Source organism: Adiantum capillus-veneris, chromosome 1 (genome assembly GCF_014529385.1).
Source record: "Adiantum capillus-veneris isolate H3 chromosome 1, ASM1452938v2, whole genome shotgun sequence".
NCBI lineage: Eukaryota > Viridiplantae > Streptophyta > Polypodiopsida > Polypodiales > Pteridaceae > Adiantum > Adiantum capillus-veneris.
This window is the reverse complement of record NC_140931.1, coordinates 159,823,367-159,843,496: the sequence shown is the minus strand read 5'-3', so window position 1 is coordinate 159,843,496 and position 20,130 is coordinate 159,823,367. Positions and strand designations below refer to the sequence as shown.

The window sequence follows — 20,130 nt, the reverse complement described above, 5'->3', positions numbered from 1 at the left end:
TTCATGTTTGAGATGCTCCCTAGCTTCTTGCAGCTATGTTTTTTAAGTAGTTTTCTCTTTCATCTCTTTACTTTCATTTTGTCATGTTTGGCCTTCCATGATTTTCTTTGAGTCCTCAGTGATAAACTCTCAAGTTCTGTCTAAATAGGTAGTTTGTTTTCATCCAGAATTTTTGGGACATTTTGGAAGAGTATGATCTATTTTACATCCATCGCAGAATCCAAAGATCTTTTTGCACTCACCCTTGTGTGTGGACAAACTCTTGCCCAATGATCACCTCCACATTCATAGCATGGACCTTCGGGTTGGGATGCTTGTGGAGCCCCCATTGGCTGCCCTGACCTAGAAGAATAATCTCTAGGTTTATATTTCTGATTCGCTATGAACATAAGTGTGTTTTTGTCCATCGTGTAATGATTCTTTGCTAGTTGTGCAACATATGATGGCTCTATAACATCATCTGTGCTTACCTAGGAAAGATGGATTTCTTCACCATATGCAATTCTCTCAGGCTCTCTCCCGTAAGTCTCGCTTGATTCTTCGTAATGTGAAGTAGGTGGCAACATTCTCTGGTTCCCAAGTGTTTCTATCGGCTGTGTATATCTAGCAATTTCTCAATTCTCTTGAGGTAAAGGAATTTGTTGGCCCAACACTGGTGGAGGCTTGTGTCCCCCTTGGGATGCATTATTTGGGCCTATTTGGTACCTCCGTGGTGGTGGAAAAGGCTGTACGCCCGATGGTCCATATGGATTTTCACTCACGTAATTTTTGTTATAAAAACACTCATTCATCTCATAGCTGGTCGACTTTTTATCAACCACACACCACTTCAAGAGACATGGCGCATTTGCTGCTCTTGCCGGTTTTTGTTGTACATCCCTGATTTTGTCAATAGCTTTGGTTCATTTGATCAACATTTGGCACGGTTGGAATCTGAACACTCTGTTTCGTTGTGGATTCACTCATCGTAGAAGAGGCACTGCTGGTCGCATTGTCTCCATCTTTTGTCATCTCTCCGTAAGCCTTATATTGTCAACTAGATACAATGCTTCTCTAGTGACTTTCTCAAACGTGGTGCAAGCTTTCAATTGCAGGTCCTTTTTAAGAATCTTTTTCCTTAAGCCCCTCTATAAAAAGAATTGGCAGTCTCTCATCTTGTGGTAACTCTTGTACAAGGTATCTCTCTATGTATTGTTTGAAACGAAGAGAAGCTTCCTTCACTTTCTCGTTCTCTTTCTACTTAAAGGCATAGATTTGGGACACAATATTGTTTTTTATTTCTCTTTTAGAGAATTCCTCAACAAATTCACGCAAAAGTTGCTCTGTGTTTGAAAAAGTTGTATCGTTCAAAAGTTGGAACCATGTCGAAGCTATTCCTTTCAATTTTAGCCAAAATCCCTTGTTTGAATGTGAAAATTTGCCACCAGTTCGGATTTCAAAACTTGTTTGAAGAGCGAAACATGTACATATGGATCTCTCAATCCATTGTACTTCTTGGTAACACACTTAGCTACCTGAGATGGTCGCGCTCGTCGTATTTTGACAACCATTCTCACAACTTGAGGTTCTCTTGCGAGGACATCTCTAGCCTTGTAACCCCTACTAAGAACTCTGGTTTGAGTTTGTTTTGTGGCTCTCTCCTCGGGGCACATGTTTCTTGCTTCTATCCAGGTATCAGGAACTCTCATCATATAGATCGTGCTAGGAGTTTCATTGCCTTTATATGTGGTCACTGGAACCCTTGAACCCACGGATCCAATCGGTTTAGGTACTAAAAATTACAATTGACTAAACGAGTCTACAATTCTCATTCTGTCTGGACTTAATCTTTTCGTTTTTTGTATGTTCTCTGATACATTAGGTTTGAATGTGCTTGGAGTGACATAACACTGACGGAGTGGACCTCAAAGTACGTATATCTCTCAAGCTCCTTATGGTGTACTGTCGAGTATCTACATCGAAGTACCAATCATACAAATTGATTGCAGAGTTAGGAAACAAAGAAAGCCATTGTATGAAGTTATATTAGGTGGGGGGAGCTCTTGGAGACACTTAAATTAATAATATTAGAACCTAGAAAAGGCAATGAGACCAATAGAGAACAAAAAAAATAGAGAGAATATTTGCTTCTATGAACATCTTTCCAATAGCATAAATAAATATGTATGGTTGAGAAAGAAGCGGCCTATTATGGCCACTTAGGTTGTGAGGCTAAGCACATGGCACCCTTCATAGCTACAATTGAGTGTGAATGGCTCAAACGCCTCGTGGTTGATTTGAGGTTGTTCTACAACCATCTTCTATGTTGATAGCAAGAGCTCATTGGCAATTGCAAAGCACCTTTATTTCATGCTTGCGCAAAGCACATCAACGTGCATTATGATTGATAGGGAGAGACTGTGCACGAGGGATCAATCTGACTTGTGTATGGACATAATGTAACCTAGTTAATCTACTTACAGAGGCATTACCTCTAGAGAAGTTCAAAGCTTTTGGCTTACTCCCAATTGTCACTTGATCACATTCTAGAGGACCTAGCACTCCCTATCATGTGTCGCAACGCTTGGTCACTGTCTCACTCCTTGCAAGTATTTGATGTGACAATTTCATACATTTTACCCCACACAAGCTCACTCACCGAGAGTTTACTATCACATTTTTATAGTGACATGTGAATAGACTAATGACAAGTAGGGTACTTTTCCCCCAACTAGGTTTTCTTCCTTGTGCAATATACATGCCCATGATTCAAGGACTAGCTTCTCTTTGTACTTACACACTTTATAATATTGATCCCTATTGTGTGTCCTTAGCTTTTACTTTTTGGCCAGCTAAAGGCCTTAGTATCCATATAGGTGAAGGTCGTTCGATTCCAATTGTTTGACATATGTCTCGCAAGAGAGCCTTAAAAGTTCTAAAGAGAGAAATCATGTCCTTTCAAATGCTATTTCTCAAAACTGCATTCATTTTTTTTGGCATTCTGAAAAAAGCTTTAGAGAACAAAGGATTGAAGAGTGTATTCATAGGAGTTTGATCCATGATCTGAAATAATGAAATAAAAATTAAATTCTACTTATAGAGTCCTTTCATTTAAGGACTTCACAAAGATTCATTTCATTAAATTACTTTATTATTCCCTATTCTTATTAAATCTATATTTTTATTCATGAAAGCATTAAAAAATTGCACTTTTCATGAATGTGCACTTTTCACCTTATTATTTAAGTGGTACCTTTCACAAATATAAACCATTCGTGATTATATATGTATAACGAATAATATAATGTTTTTTTTTTCATTTTATTTTATTTTTAAATGATAATGTGCGATGTAACCTTTCACTTTATTATTTAAGTGGGGAGCTTTCTTAATATATAAACCATCTGTGATTATGCATGTATAATGGATAATATAATTTTATATTTGAAACACAACAAAAATTTGATGTGATTGTAAGCACTCATTTAAACTTACTCTCCATAACTTTCATCCCCCGCTTAACTTAGCAGGCCTTCTTGCCTCCTCACCTTGTTCTCCAAGTGGGTGTGTACCCAATAGAGTAGACACCACACCCTTGGGTTTTTTTTTTCCTTCTCCAAGTGGTGTATGTACATTCTTGCAAGTCTACTTTGAACATAATAGATCAATATATTTACGCTTTGAAATAAATCACCTCTTCTAACAATTTCTTGTTAAAGTCTCCAATTGGTAGCCCACTGTTAAAGTAGGAGTTGTTTTCAACTTTACAACTCTCTTGCAACTTACTTGGACCAATGTAAAGGCAACCCTTTGCACTTTGAAACGAATTAAAATACTCGAGATTTGCAGCATCACTTGGATACACCTTTAAGGACTTATAAACCAATTTTCACAACCCATCATCAATCTTAGGCATTTTCAGGATTGTTAAAGGTAATTTTCTAGCACTGCGCAGGAATATTAGCACATAGGCACTATCGACGATTAAAGGATTTTTGATGCACTCTATTAAAGGCTTAGGCTACAACTCAAATCAATCAACCAATGCAAAATGCACTGATAGACCACGCATTGTCAGTAACCATGTGAAGCATATAGATAAGGTTTTAGGTTGAAAAAACCTTAAGCTTATTCATTGCTTTCCGGTTCAAGAGAATCACCTTGCTAAGACCAATGCTTCGAACTATCGCATGTAAGGTTAAAACAAATGCAAATCTCTGAATAAACCTCTGCCCTATGACATCTAGCTATCACTTCACTCATGATTTCACACGAATCGAGTGGGTTACAAATAAGAAGTTTGTATTTACAGAGCTCTGAAAGCCTGGTTGAGAGCAAACTTGTTGTAAAATTTTATCATCTTGAACTCGTTTGTTGAGTCTTCAACTCAAACAAGGAGTCGTGCCCAAGTCCAACCTCATCAACTTTTCTAGTGAAGTTGGAAAATATGTGTGTGTGAAACCAACTCTCTCAGAAGCATCCCCTTCATCACCATGTGCCATGTGCCTATTTGCCTGCCCTGCACCCACAAATTCTAAGATTCCTGCATCTGCTACATCTTGCTTGAGTGGGACGTCCATGTCTCTGGACGTTGATTTTTGCTTCCTGCACTTGAATTCGCTTCGTAAGAACCTGAAGCGTGTTTTTTGGCATGTTTTCTCACTTGATTTGTTTGTCATCATTTCAAGACTTGCAGGGGTCTTTGACTTAAGTGGCTTGACCTTGGAGGCTGTCATCGTTTGGCAGATTTTGGATTCAGAGTTACCTGCGAGCGCTATAATCTGATTTCTTGCTTCAATAAGACAATGGGCCAAACCGTTACAAATTCTCCAAAGAGAGGTGCTGAAAGGGCTTGCATTGCTTCCACCTTCATCTTCATGTTTTTCCTCTTTCTCACCTACCTGTATAGAAAAAAAAAATTGCATGAGCTTTTTTGCAATACCTCTTGCTCATGTATTTAGCATACAGGCCATCAAAACAGAATCATTTCATATCTTTTGCATATGATTTCACAACTCATGTTGTCAACCACAAACAAGCACGTACACAGGCCCACATATTGTCTATCACTCACGGAAAACCTCAGAGTGAGGGAAAACGCACGATGAAAGATAAAATACAGTGGGTATGCCCATACCTCAACATCCAAATGGGGCAGAGGTGGCATGCAACTAGAAGCAATCATGAAATAGCTCTAATGTCTGTGCAGGTATCTCATCAACATGAAGACAGAAATGTAGCATCTGGCAAAGAAAGGATTCCTCTTAAGTTGAACGTACACATGATCTGTCCAACCGACATCACCCAACAAGGCCCAATAGCAAGCACATTTAAAGAACTGGGGTGCCGGGGCAAAGGAGACCATGTGATACCACCTGCCAAACTGAGCAACACAAAATTGCACATGAGAGGATAGGTTTCAAGAGCCAAACTAAATGAGCATGAGTCTCTGCATAATGTCTGAAGTGCCAACAATGCACACCAATCTTAAATCTTGTGTTTGACTAAGAGAAATTCTGCATGCAGTCACTTCCTTGTTTAGGGTGTCATCATCTGCTGCTGCGGCGCGCCTGCAAAAGCGACCAGCAGCTCCAGTCAAGATATCATCTACTGCCCAACAAAAATAGATGGAGCCAACTCCGCCAAAAATGGTGAGCTGGCTACCACAGGCTTCACTGAGAGACACAAGGCAAGCAGCCTTTTCAGCTCTCGGACAGAGAAAGGCTCTGATTTCAGCAAAACCAGGGCTCCCCCTGAATGCGAAACTGCACTAATAGGAAGCACACCAACTAGGCATCCCCAAAGAAAGGCTCTTTCCTTCTAAGGAAAGTAGCTTTTCTATATTCTGGCCAAAAACTTCCACCACCAAACAAGCGATTTTGCATATGCCAAAAAGTGTTGCATACATTTGATACCCAAGAACCTGGTTAAAGTGGAAGGAACCAATCAGTTATTCATTCACGAGGATCAAGAGGAAGGATTGTAAAAGGGTTAAACCATATGGTAAATTTTATGCCAACCAGGTCGATTGTGATTGCCCATCCCAAACAACACTTGGCAGCACGAAAGCAGATGGCCAACTTAATCTACGACATCATTAATCACAGGTACAACTTTTTGTGCCAAGAAAAAAGCTTTCCTGGCTCAAGATACAGCAACCATACAGTTACCAGAAAGAGCATTTCAAGGATGCCAAGAGACCAGCTTTGTCACGCTTTTCCAATCAGCAACAAGATGAGAAACATAGTGGCAACCATTGACTGAACCCGCAAGTTTACCAAACACCACTACCAAATGCAAGGCATGGCAATGACCAAAAGCAAATGATTGTAGTGTAATGCACAACGAGCCAGCATTTGCATCCATGGCTGCCTTTGTGCTATGAAATCCACCAGCAGAGTAGCCTTCCCAGCTAGCACATGACAGTGTAAATTCAAAAAATTCAGCCCACCATATTGTTAACATTGCAAAGCTTTCATATTACGCTCAAGTCTTACAAAAGCTTTCCAATGTAACATACACAAAAGCGTCAATATGGGTCCAATGTAGCACCAGTAGAAAGATATGAATATATACAGTCATTATTGATGGCAGAATTCGCGAGCGCTCGCTAACAGACCAAGTTGAGAGATTCTACTAACTAGACTTACTACATATCTTCTGGCATACTCATTCCACTCATTGCGAAGTAGTTCAAGCGACAGGAATCCCAAATACCGGATTATCACAGTGGGTTGTACTATCTCACTAGACTATAACAGGGCATGCCAATCCTGAACATGCAAGGCACAAAGATTCAATTTGCGAAGTTCATTTGCTAATCCAGCCCAAGAGCGTAAAGATCCAATGCTCACATGGTCATCTGTAAAGTATGAGGCAAATTGCCAGGCATGAACATGTAGTCATCAGCTTGTCCTACAAACTATTTTCCCCAGGGTAAGACCAGCCCAAGCAATTGGTTACTACTCGTAAGCTAATCAATCTACGACAATGATGGGTGGGAAGCAATGGCATACAACACTACACTTTAAGGACAACCTTGTCATACCGAGCATCCAAGAGGCCAAGCTTCAAAGAGCTGGCCATCAACAATGTCTCTCGCGACATACTATTGACCATGCAACCAATATACAGCATTCCACATCTTAGGACCAAAATTCAAGTATAGCATACATTGAGTCAAAAGCTTTCTATGTCAGCTTGCATGATGAAAGTATTTCGATCAGGATATGGCACATAAAATCCCTAAATGTGCGAGATGGATGAGCAAATATTGCAAGAGATGCAAACCGTCATACAAGATAATTTAATATGATGGAACTACCTTCTTTGTCAAGCACAATACATCGTTTCATTGGACTGGAGCTACTTGCTGCTACTTGGCACTTACCCTCCCGGCTCGTGAAACCGGCAAGTCACTTGACAAGGTAGTGAAACAATGCAACAATACCACAAACTGCCAGAAAACAGAAAACTGAACTGATAGAGAACACTGTAGACAAGAGACAGAAAGTGACGGAGTTCCACTCAGTAGCTATGGCCCCTCAACTAGGTGCCCTTGGCGGTATTTCTTTTTTATGGATGAACTGTAGCCGTTATTGATAATTTGGCACCCAAAAGCAAAACCCAGCATAACTCAGCCATGTCAGCACCTTCCATTGTGCCACGTCAGCAGTCCATACAGTCCCCTGCAAATCGCGGTGTGTTTTACGGGGCAGCCCGTACAGGTTTGGGCTTCCCAGTTCTGCTTCAGGTCTGCCTCTCTGCTTCGGTTGGGTAGTAGTGACATGTAATCACTATGTGGCAGCTCGCCATCATCATTGCAATCACCATCATTCTCTGCCCCCTCATGGCTTTTTTTATGTACATATCATAAATTCGTTGTCTAAATAAAAGTCATCTCTGTTTGGAAAGCAAATGGTTCATCGGCTAATAAGGATTATCACAGTTTGATTTGCCATTCTTGTCTAAAAAGGCTTGAAATGGCAACTTTCTAGATATCACATGCAAGGTGAACTTCCATGTTCGCCGCATCACTAGATCCGTTAATATACCTCCCTCGTCCCATACAAAATAGAAACTGATTCTACATCCTTTTCCTTTTCAGTTATTGTTTTATGAAAGATGTGCAAATGGGTCTTTCCTTGGATATCAAAAGAAAAATGATACTAGCAAAATCAGCAGAAAAGAAGCAGAAATCTTCAAATCCACCAATAATGGCCTCCAAAAGCGACAAATAATGGAAAAGAGAAAATGATTAACATTGAAATGGACCATTAGAATGGATGGCAGCAGCTCAAAAAAGTTATAAACTAAGGTAAAACCCATTTGATCCCAAAATGGGTGTTCTACTGTGCCAATTCTCGGTAAAAATTTGAACATGGTAGATACCTCTCCAGCTTCGAGGCTTTGAGTAGCTGTATTTGGATATGGATGCAAGGAGAACGCCATGCCTGTGACATTGGACGGACACAAGGAGGCTATTGTAAGATCTATGACGCGTCTAGATTTAAATGAGGGGTATGTGAATGTAATTCATCCAGATGTCCTACCCTCAGTCTCTAATTGCTTATGGAGGTAAGCAGCATGAGCCTCAGTTCTAACTCAGTACAATCCAGCACATATATCCCAAGCATCCTTGACTGTTTTGCTTGAGCGAGTATGCGGTGTGATAGCACACATCACCAATATGCAATCAAGGCATGAGTTTAAGCATCTCTATCATCCCAATGAATCTGCTTAGCTCATTGCTAGAACCTACAACATCAACCCCAGCACAGTGGAACTGCAACTTGCAACACCTATTACCGCAACATTTGCAAGTTCAACCACAAAGGACATACATCAATCCATTATTTTACAATCCGTTGCAACCAATACATGATGCATCATGTATACCCACAATGGTAGTTGGTCCCATCCATCAGCAGCCAACACATAAAAAACATGATTGTTGTCTTCCATGGCCATTGACTTCACCTAAAGGAAAAGTTGTCTGAAGAAACAACTATACAAAACCACCCTGTGCTATATAGACCAATCCAAAGACGACAGAGAGGAGCCTCTATTGCAGAACCAAAACGTGCAAAATTTCTACACAAAAGAATGAGTGCAGCAAAAATCACCTCAATTGGAGATGATGAAGAAGAGATGTTAGATGATGCCCAAGAAGCTATAACCTGATCCGACGCCAAACATTTTGTTTAGGGTTGTAAGTACACATGCTTGGAGATGAAGCTGAAGAGCACGCAAAACAAATATGTAGTATACTTAGTGTGCGACTACAAGCATAAAATGCTTGTAGTATTACTTAGTGTGCAACTACAAGCATAAAATGCCCTAGAATGATGAATGTATCTATAATGCATGGGAAAATGTAGGTGAAAAACAATAAGAATGCCCTAGAATGATGGACTTATATACAATGCATGGGGAAAAGACCCCCTAGTGAGGGAAAAAGGTGCCTCAGCACATTATGGCTAACACATAAGAATTGATGCAACATGTGTTACAGCGGTCTGCTGGCAGGCCTTCATTTTGCATAGATTCTTTACCCAAAGAATGGTTTGCATTAGTCAATAGTTTTTTTAAGGCCTTTAACAGTCCCCGAGGCAGTAAAAGCATTTAATTTGACGCGAAGGGCCGAAGAATAGAGGATGTGGAGAAGAGAGGAAATGGAGGATGCTATTAGTGAGTTATTATCCTTTCAGTGTGCATGTCCTATAGATTCCTTTGTTATGCATCATTTTTATTTAAGGAAAATACAGAAACTGGTGGATTAATTTGTGCCGGCCCAACAGTTCGTCATTTTGAGTCACACTATCATCCTACGTCTCTAAATGTCTTTAACTTCTAGACAGGTTTATCGTGCTATTTTTCCCTCTCGTTGGACAGAAATCTCATGGTAAAACCGTAAAAATCTTTGGCATGTGAATAAAATTCAATCTTATTAAACCTTGGAACGACCAATTGCCTGTAAAATAACGCTTGTTTCTGTGGCTATGTATGATCGAAGTGTTACAAGCGGTCAAATACTTGGTAAACTGCCATACTGTCACAAAGTGATGACGTGGCTGCCCAGAAACTGAAACCCTAACTGCTGCTGAAAACCCTAATTTTGGAAACCCTAACCCTAAAACCTGCCAAAAAACCCTAACCATAAATTCTGACCTAACCCTAACCCTAACCCTAACCCTAAAAGGCAGCAGTTGAATCCCGGAAATGCGCAGAAATGCTGACGTGGCACCGTACAGCAGTCCCGAAAATCACGGCGAGATTTGCGCTGGGAAAAGCAGCCTTTTGGCTCAACGCAATTGGAGAGAGAGAGAGAGAGAGAGAGAGAGAGAGAGAGAGAGAGAGAGAGAGAGAGAGAATACATTTGCTTTATTTTAAAACTCGAGAGCTTGAGAGAGAGAAGAGCTTTGCTTTTATTTTTAGGCTTTTGATCTGAAGCTTTTGGGGCTCTGCTTTTGGCATCCCTTGTAAACAATAAATAAGTGGCTTGGGCTCCCACTCTGCAGAGCATCTGGACGTAGAGTCTGAGAGTGAGACCCGAACCACTCTTGTACTTTGACTGATTAATACATAAAGAAATACCGAAAGGGGCGCCAGTCTTTGGGGCCAATATCTCTAGGCACGGAACTCCGCGGGGCCGGTGCAAATCTATTGTGAACTGTGAACTGTTTTGAAGTGGTTATTTGGTGCCGTCGTGATTGATTCTTGACTTGGAGTGTCCAAGTATGTTACAGTGATATCAGAGCACGGCCGATTTCTCTTATACGGGAAATCCGATCCCAATTTTTTTTTCGCGGCAGCTATTGCTTCAGGATCAATCGACTCCCTCTGCATCCAAAGATGCGGAGAGGGATCACAACGAAGATTCCGGTAGAGATATGGCCCGCCTCGGCCTACTCAGGCGGAGCAACAAGAGATGAAGCGTCGTCAATTGATCGGCGATGCAACAAAGATGATGCTTAGTTTTGCGAAGGACCCAAAATTGGCAAAATATATGAGCGAGACTTCTTTTCAAGAAGTGCACGAGCAGTGGCAAAAAACCACAACACCACCCCCGAAACCCGCTCTCAAGAAACCTTCTGCTCACAAGCAATATTCAGAGAAGGAATTACAAGAGGTGGTTGATGCACGGATCGCTCAGCTTTTTGACGCGCACAACAAAGCTAAAAAGCACGGCAAAAAGCAGAAGAAATGCATTGACTTCCCGGGATATTTGGGTCGTCAGTCGACATTTGATAAGGAAAAGAAACAGAAGAAGCGTGTTCGATTTGAAGGAGTACCCAGTCCTTCTTCTTTTTCTTCTGACAATTCTTCTAGCTCTCCGGATTCGAGCGAAGAAGACAAAAAAGGCAAAAAGCGAAGCAAGAAACAATGCTTCGGAAAGGGCAAGAAAAAGGAAAAGAAGTCTAAATCTCGCCCAGTGAGTGACCATTCTACAGAGGACTCGTCTACAGACAGTTCAGACTCTGATGACGGCAATTTTTATGCGAACAAGAAGAATTTTTATAAAGCCACTAGTATGACTTTCTGGAAGATAAAAGCAAGAAAGTCCGAGAGTTTAAGGAAGGTGGACAGTCGATCAAATTTGACACTTTTTTAGGATACAAAGACGCTTCGAAGGCTTTGTCTTTTATACAGCAGTTTCACATCGCTTTGGTGGGAGGACGCTACTCAGAGCACACCATTCGGAGAGCTACCTCTTGTGTTAAGGGGAATGCTCGAACTTGGTGCTCCATGCTTCTTTTAAACAAGACTGCGCCAGTTAAATTGCTGAAATTTAAGAAGCTCTTTATTTCTGCTTGGCTGAAGCAAGAGTATGAACGCGATATACGAGCTGCTTGGAACCATCTTCGGATGACCAAGAGAGATACAGTGGACACTTATTGCGAGAGATTCTGGAGCTCTTTTCTACCCGCCTCTTCATTCAAGAAGATCTCATTCAGAGAACAGATTGAGCGGTTTACCTTGGGTCTACCTACAGAGATCCGAGATCACTGCTTGGAACAGAAGACAGCTTCTATTCAGGAGTTGATGAGTCATGCGAAACGGGGCTTTGCCATTCACTCTGGCAGTCTGACCTACCCCACCGATGAGGTCATGACACAACGAGCCAAACAGACTTCAGCGAATGAAAGTAGAAAGAGAAAGAGCAACCCAGGCAAGAAGGATGCACGACCCAAGCTTACTCCTCAAGAGAGAGCTCGCTTCATCGGGGAGGGGAAGTGCTTTGGATGCAGGGAACATGGACATATCTCCGCGAAGTGCCCTAAAAAGGCAAAAAGAACAGAATGACAAGGACAACGACGGGCCTGAGTTCGAGAGCAGTTGAGGAACGTGGAAGAAAAGGCAAGATGAAAACAGGACTGGTTCCAAATTGTGTGGGTACCGATCCCAACACCATGGACGAAAGTACAGAACTTTGCCGAGCTTGGGGCAAAGTGAAAGACCGAGTGTCACGGGGACGTGGCAACTGTTAACTATGTCACGAGGACGTGGCAACTGCTAACTTTAGTTGTTGGTTTCTTTCCAATGGGTTTTGTTTTATTTTTGAGACCCTCTTCTTGAAGTAGCAAACGGTCGGACATTGTATGGCCAATGTAAACGGTAGTTTCACCCACAGATGGGTAGTGGTCGGCACTAGAATTCGTATGGTAAGAGGATGTCTAGGCTCAAAGCAAGATCATATAGGTCCCCCCGTCGCACTTAGCAAGTTGGTGGATACTAGGAAGTGAACGCAATTAAGGCGTAAAGTCAAGGTGGGACTACCAACAGAAAGTATCCGACAGTTGGGCCACATTGCATTTTGGATGCGGTCCCAATGAGGATAGATGGTCAGAAGACCAGTGGGAGCCCAACGGAAGCATCTCCTAAAATTTAGGGAACTGCTATTTTGGGCCGAGAAATGTGTTCGCGTCATTACCTCCGGTATGACTAGGAGAACATTTTACAACTCTGCCGCGAAGTCGACTGGGCGATCCGTTGGGATATTTTTAAGCGGCGAACCCAAAACGGGAAAATGCTTGTAAATGCGCCAAGTGTCACATTTTTGTGCACTTTCCAATGCAAGGAAGAGTTGGCGCTGATTTTATAGCTGGGAGGCTCATTTGCAACTCTCTGTCTCACAGGTTAAGAGCTATGGAGTGCTTCCTTTCCCTCTTATGTACAGTCCGATGCCAGGAGTGATGCCTTGCACGCTGTGCACTGCTCCCTCTCTCCCCTACGAGCAGTATGTTATGCCCCACTAGTGGGCTTTTCATTTGACCAATGTACAGTTATGTGGGTTCATGCGCGATTGCCGAGGCAAGAGCCTCTTGCACAGGTACTGGATTAGCTAGCGGCTAATCCCCCGCAGGTACAGGTGAATTCGGAGAGGTTTCACGTCAGAAAACTCGTCCGATTCAAAGGGCAAGTAGCCCTACGGGTGCGGGACCTCGAGGTCTTGCTACAGATGCGACCGGCACGCGAAACGGAGCCCAAAACAGGGAATTACACCCTGCTGTGTATTTTTGCAGGTTTAGGGTTTCGGCCCTAAATGGACCCTAATACCCCCAGGAGGTTCGGGAACGCGAGGGGACCACTGTACAGGTGAACTGGCGCATTTTTGGGGCAGAAAACAGAGAATTCAGCGTGCTGCAGATTCTCGCCAGGTTTTGCAAAGTGTCTGTATGCGTCGAGAAAGTCACCTATTGCGTGGGGATATTGACCGTGAAGCATCCTAGTACAGTTATGCTGCCGAAATCGGGCCAGAACAGGTGTTTCTTAGCCAAGATTGTGCGGGGCAGCTTGTAGGAGGTCACAGGTTTTATTCCCTCTGTTAAAGAATAAAGAAATACCGAAAGGGGCGCCAATTTTGGGGCCTACAGGTTGTCGGCGTCTGCTCGGAGCATTCTAGCTTCCGAGCCGTGTGTGTTCTTAGGTGTTAATCCCCGTTACAGGTTACCTTTGCAAAGTACTCTATGTGTGTCTAAAGTAAAGAATTTCGGGTGAAAGCCAACGCCTACAGCCCCACGGGCCGGTTTCATGGTTCCATTGCCAGGATATCAATCAATTTTTCCTTAAAGAGTGAGCCTGGATTGTTTTGGATAAAGACACAGAGTGCAAGAACGCGGGATTACACTATGGCCGACAAGGGGAAGGACATTATGGAAGAGGGTTCCTCTTCAAAGTACAGGCAGGAGATCCCTATATGGTTTTCGAGATTGGCGAGAGCTCACGGCCACGTCAGTCTGTACCTCCTGTCAATGTGAATGTCCCTCCAATAGTACAAGGCTTTATGACTGGGCAACTTGAGAATGATGCGTTCAAGAGTCAGTCAGTTGCCTTCGGTGAATGTCTTTTCGTAGCTGGTGCAGAATCCAAGGTTTATGGAGTTCTTGCAAGCGCCACCAGTGCAACAGCAAAATAGGCAACCTACGCCGCGTACGGAGCTTGTTGATGCTCAAGCCCAGGTACTTCATGCGGCTCAGGAGGAAAGGGAACACTCGCATGTTGCGAAGTCAGGGGCTCCAAAACAGGTTCCTCCTGTGCTTGAACAGGTGGCAAGAACGCCTATTCCACAGGTTATGCCAGTTCAGCCCGCCACCTTTCAGAGCCAGCATGCTGTCTTGAATGGACAGGGAACTGGATACCAAGCTATACACTCAGTTTTTCCACCACCCACGGTACATCCTGGGTATTTCAGGGGTGGATCAGTGTTCCAAAGTATGGCTGGTTATGCGCCTAGAAGTCAGCTGTACATGCCAGGAACAGTGTTCGGGGGTATGCAAGGCATCATGCCAAACCCCATGTATGGTAGTATCGGCATGCAGCAAGGTTTTCACTGCAACCAGGGCCAGTTTGGGGTGCCACAGGGTCATTTTGGCATGGCTGGTTTTTCTGGACAAAAGCCAGACATCGCACCTCTGACGCAAAATGTGAATAGCCAAGATGTGCCGATCATGCCTACTACAGTGCCCATGTTGCAGACCATCCCTTATGACAACTTGGGGGCACTAGAGAAGCTGAAGGCTTACAAAGAAGGTGGTGCAATTGTAAAGTTCAGTACCTTCAGTGGTTTCGAGGATAAGACAAAGGCTCTTACCTTCCTCCAGCAGTTTGATACAGCTTATGCGGGAGGGAATTTTACAGAGCCCTCGAAAGTCAGGAAATCTGCCACTTTCTTAAAGGACAATGCGCTTACATGGTGGACGACATTGTTAATGCAAGGACAGGCACCCGCCACTTGGGTTTACTTCAAGCAAATGTTTGCATCTGCTTGGCTATCAAATGAATTTGAAGCCGACGTCATGACAGATTGGCACCAGCTTACTTCAGCTTCGTGCAAGAGCTTGTTGGAGTACAATAGGAGGTTTTGAGCGTTACTCTCAGTGACCTCCTACAGATTTGTGCCATTGACAGAGCAAATAGAGAAGTACTGTTGTGGGTTGCCTAAAGGGCTTCGCGATTACTGTACAAAGAACAGAGTGGTTACCCTCACTCAGCTTATCGAAGTTGCGAACACTGGTCTTGCCTTGTTGAAAGGAGAGGACAGTGGATTTCTGAGCAGTGACAAAGGAGGGCAGCAAAAGAAAAATTCAGCGAAGAAGCCCTTTGTGAAAACGGCTCCTGATGCGTCACAGGGGTCAGAAAAGGCCACCAAAGACAAGGATTCAGCCGGGACTTCGGGAGCGCAGGCAAAGGAAGCCTTTTGTGCGCAAGTCGCTCGAGGAAAAGAAGGTCCTAATGGTTGAGAACAAATGCTTTATATGCGAGCAGCTTGGCCACTTTTCTATCAATTGTCCACAAAGGAAAAGGCCAGCTGACTCAGAGGATACAGAAGACCAGAAAGGCAAGAAGCCTAAACCCACGGCAGATTAGTGCCAGACATGGTGGGTGACAGGCCCAACACAGATGCCAGTGAGTTATGCAGGGCATGGAGTAAAGTTAGGGATCAGACGGCACTCATCTTCTTTGATCCAGGTGCCAAAGCCAGCTTTATCTCACCAGAGTTAGCTATGAAGCTGGGCATCAGAGCTGAAGAGATGGGGTACACACCAGAGGCAGGGTTGGCATGTCCAGGCCACTCAGAGTGTGTTACTCCCATCATTGGAAAACTGCGTCTACATATTCAGTCGTATGTGGACACAGAAGAATTCTACATCATGCCGCTAGAAGGTTGTACGCCTTGTTGGGGATCCCGTGGATGTTCCGAGTGCATGGAGTCTTGGATGCCTACAACAAAAAGATCACTGTACAGCATAGGGGCAAAACTCACATCTTGGATGTAAAGCTTAAAGGAGAGTCAGTCCCTATTGTATATGCTTCTGCTATCACTTCTGTAATAAAGAATCATCTTTCTGTGTACTTGATTTTTGCACGTGATGTCTCAGATAGTGATCAGTCAAATTTATATGTGTTAGATAAAGAAAGGTCAACATTTTTGCAAAAGTTTAGTGACTGTTTTTTTGATTCATTACCGTCGCAATTGCCGCCAGAGAGACCTGAGGACCATCGGATAGATTTGGTGCCAGGGTGTAGCCCACCAAATAGACCTCCCTACAGGGTTAGTGCCGCGCAGCAGAAAGAGATTATGGGCCAGGTTGAGGAGTTATTAGAGAAGGGGCTGGTTCAGCCTAGTTCTTCACCCTTTCGCTCCCCAGTGCTCCTAGTGCAGAAGAAGGATGGCTCATGGCGCATGTGTATTGATTACCGTGCATTGAATAAGAATATAGGTTCCCTATTCCTAGAATTGATGATATTCTCGATCGTTTAGAGGGTGCTGCAATTTTCAGCAGGATAGACCTTAAGAGTGGGTACCATCAGATTCGTATAAGGCCAAAGGATGTGCACAAGACTGCATTTAGAACGACATTTGGTCTTTATAAGTTTCTAGTGATGCGGTTTGGGCTAACAAATGCTCTTGCCACGTTCAACAGAATGATGGATCGGATTTTCCGCTCGCATCAACAGTTTGTTGGAACGTTCTTCGATGACATGATAGTGTATTCGAAGAATGAAGAGGAGCATAGGCATCACTTGACCATTGTGTTCGAAGAGCTGCCCAGTCTCACAGGTTACTTATCAATCCTAAGAAAAGTGAATTCTTCCTCGAAGAGATCCACTTTCTTGGCCACATAGTCTCAAAGGATGGTGTTAGAATGGATCCCGCAAAGGTCAAAGCTATCAAGACATGGCCAAACTTGAAGACTGTGCACGATGTCAGAAGCTTCTTGGGATTGTGTTCCTACTATAGAAGTTTTATCATAAATTTTGCAGAGATAGCATCGCCTCTTCACGCTTTGCAAAAGAAAGAGGTCACTTTCAGATGGACCCAAAAAGAGATTTCAGCTTTTAGTCTCTTAAAGGAAAAGTTGACTTCAGATCCAGTTACTGTTTTGCCAGATCCAGGAAGTCATTTGTGGTCCAGTGTGACGCGTGTGGCAATAGCATCGGAGCAATTCTAATGCAAGATGGACGGATAGTAGCTTATCAAAGCCGAATTTTGCAAGGGCCAGAGAGGACTATGCAAGTCTATGAGAAAGAGCTCTTCGCCGTGATTCATGCGCTTTCTAGTTGGAAGCACTACCTCTTAGGTGCTGTCCAAACAGATCATCAGGCCTTGTGATACTTCTTGACACAGTCAAAGTTATCCGAAAAGCATATGCGATGGGCAAACATTCTTTCCATGTTCCACTTCCAGATTATGCATGTGGAAGGCAAGAAGAATGTTGTGGCCGATGCGTTATCAAGAAAGACACAAATTTCAGCTGTGTCAATTCCTTATCATCATGAGTTAGATGACATGAAGGAACAATATACTGCTAATGAAGATTTTGCAAGGATCTTTGAACAGTTACAAGAGGGGCAACATCACGAGCACTACCTCCTCAGAGATGATTTTATGATGATGCATGGCAGACTTTGTGTCACTAGGCCACTGCGACATAAGGTCATGGAAGAGAGTCATGTCCCACCGTATGCAGGGCATCGTGGCATTGATGCAACAGTTAAAGCGTTAGAGACATTCTTCTATTGGCCTACCTTGAGGAGAGGTGTGGATGCCTTTGTGCGAGCATGCATAGTTTGCCAAAAGGTCAAGTTTGACAAGCAAAAGGCACCAGGGTTGTTACAACCACTGCCGATTCCGGATAAGCCCTGGGAAAGCATTGCTATGGACTTTATCTTTGATCTTCCAAGAATGTCAACAGGGGATGATGGTATATGGACCATTATCTGCAAGTTCAGCAAGCAGGCCCATTTTATCCCTGTCAGGAAGAAGATAAAATATGACCAGATGGCACGCTTGTTCATGTACAATGTGTTTAAGTACCAAGGTATGCCACAATCGATTATCAGTGATCGTGATCCTCGCATGACCAGTTTGTTCTGGAGAGGATTGTTTGAGAACATGGGCACTACACTCAAGTTCTCGTCTTCGTTTCATCCACAAACAGATGGACAATCGGAAGAGGCTAATTCTACTGTCTTAGATCTGCTGAAATGTTATGTGCCAGATAATAAGGGCAAGTGGGAACAGTATTTGCCTATGCTTGAGCATACGTACAATAATACGGTGCATTCGTCTACTGGCAAAGCACCTTTTGAGATTGTTGAAGGCGGCAAAAAGGTTCCTCCCATTGTGCATACAAAGGACAAGATCTTTGAGGCAGATCGATATGTTGAGAACATGGATGAGATGTATAAGAAGATTAAAGTTGCCTTGGAGAAGACTCAGGCAAAGCAGAAAAAGGCTACTGATCGTCACCGTCGTGAATTGCTATTATGACCTGGTGATTGGGTTCTGTTAAGGTTCAAAAAGGCAAGGTTAAAGAAGATGAAGGGCAAGGAAAGGCTGTTTCCTAAGCTCAGCATGCGTTACTATGGGCCTTTTCAAGTGCTTGACATGATCAGCGATGTGGCTTACAGGCTGAAATTGCCTGACGCGTGGAAGATTCATAATGCGTTTCACGTGAGTCTTCTAAGACCCTTCGTGGGTGATGTGCCAGAAGATATGCCAGATGAGGATCAGCCAGAAGTTGAGGAACTTGATGAGATCCTGGTACCTGAGCAAGTTTTGGCACATAAGGACAGAAAAGTTAAAGGACAAGTTGCGAGACGCTATTTGGTGAAGTTTAAGAACTATCCGCCTATGGATGCAAAGTCGATGGAAGAGCATGAACTGTAAGAGTCACCAAATGTATTGCAACTTTACCTTGAAGCCTTTGGGTTAGAGCCTACTTATGCCCCAACCCAACGTGTGCAAAGGAGGGGTAATGATAGAGCTAGTACATCAAATGTACATATGAATTCAGTGTAATAGATGGAAATGACAAAAGTATGAAGGCCTCATTACGTCATTTCTATCTATGTCTTATGACCTTTCTTGCGGATACATGCGATGATAAAAGAGTGTTAATAGCACAAGATCATCAGTGGAGTGTATTTATGGTATGCAATCAAGGACGTTTGCAATTTCAAGAGGGGGGTATGTCACGGGGACGTGGCAACTGTTAACTATGTCACATGGACGTGGCAACTGCTAACTTTAGTTGTTGGTTTCTTTCCAATGGGTTTTGTTTTATTTTTGAGACCCTCTTCTTGAAGTAGCAAACGGTCGGACATTGTATGGCCAATGTGAACGGTAGTTTCACCCGCAGATGGGTAGTGGTCGGCACTGGAATTCGTATGGTCAGAGGATGTCTAGGCTCAGACCAAGATCATATAGGTCCCCCCGTCGCACTCAGCAAGTTGGTGGATACTAGGAAGTGAACTCAATTAAGGCGTAAAGTCAAGGTGGGACTACCAACAGAAAGTATCCCAAGGTTGGGCCACATTGCAATTTTGGATGCGGTCCCAATGAGGATAGATGGTCAGAAGACCAGTGGGAGCCCAACAGGAAGCATCTCCTAAAATTTAGGGAACTGCTATTTTGGGCCGAGAAATGTGTTCACGTCATTACCTCCGGTATGACTAGGAGAACATTTTACAACCTGCCGCGAAGTCAACTGGGCGATCAGTTGGGATATTTTTAAGCGGCGAACCCGAAACGGGAAAATGCTTGTAAATGCGCCAAGTGTCACATATTTGTGCACTTTCCAATGCAAGGAAGAGTTGGCGCTGATTTTATAGCTAGGAGGCTCATTTGCAACTCTCTATCAG

The 20,130-nt window shown here is 43.2% G+C and overlaps 1 protein-coding gene across 3 annotated transcripts in view; it reads right to left on the bottom strand.

The window, feature by feature from the left end:
• Positions 1-4,221: 4,221 nt before the first annotated feature.
• LOC147465902 (uncharacterized) overlaps positions 4,222-20,130 on the bottom strand; it is a 98,418-nt gene continuing 82,509 nt past the window's right edge. For all 3 annotated transcript variants that reach the window (XM_086522666.1, XM_086522653.1, XM_086522658.1), the window contains one exon: positions 4,222-4,880. In XM_086522666.1, coding sequence (XP_086378792.1) covers positions 4,362-4,880 — 519 coding nt within the window. In that variant the 3' untranslated portion in view covers positions 4,222-4,361. The remainder of the gene's footprint in view (positions 4,881-20,130) is intronic.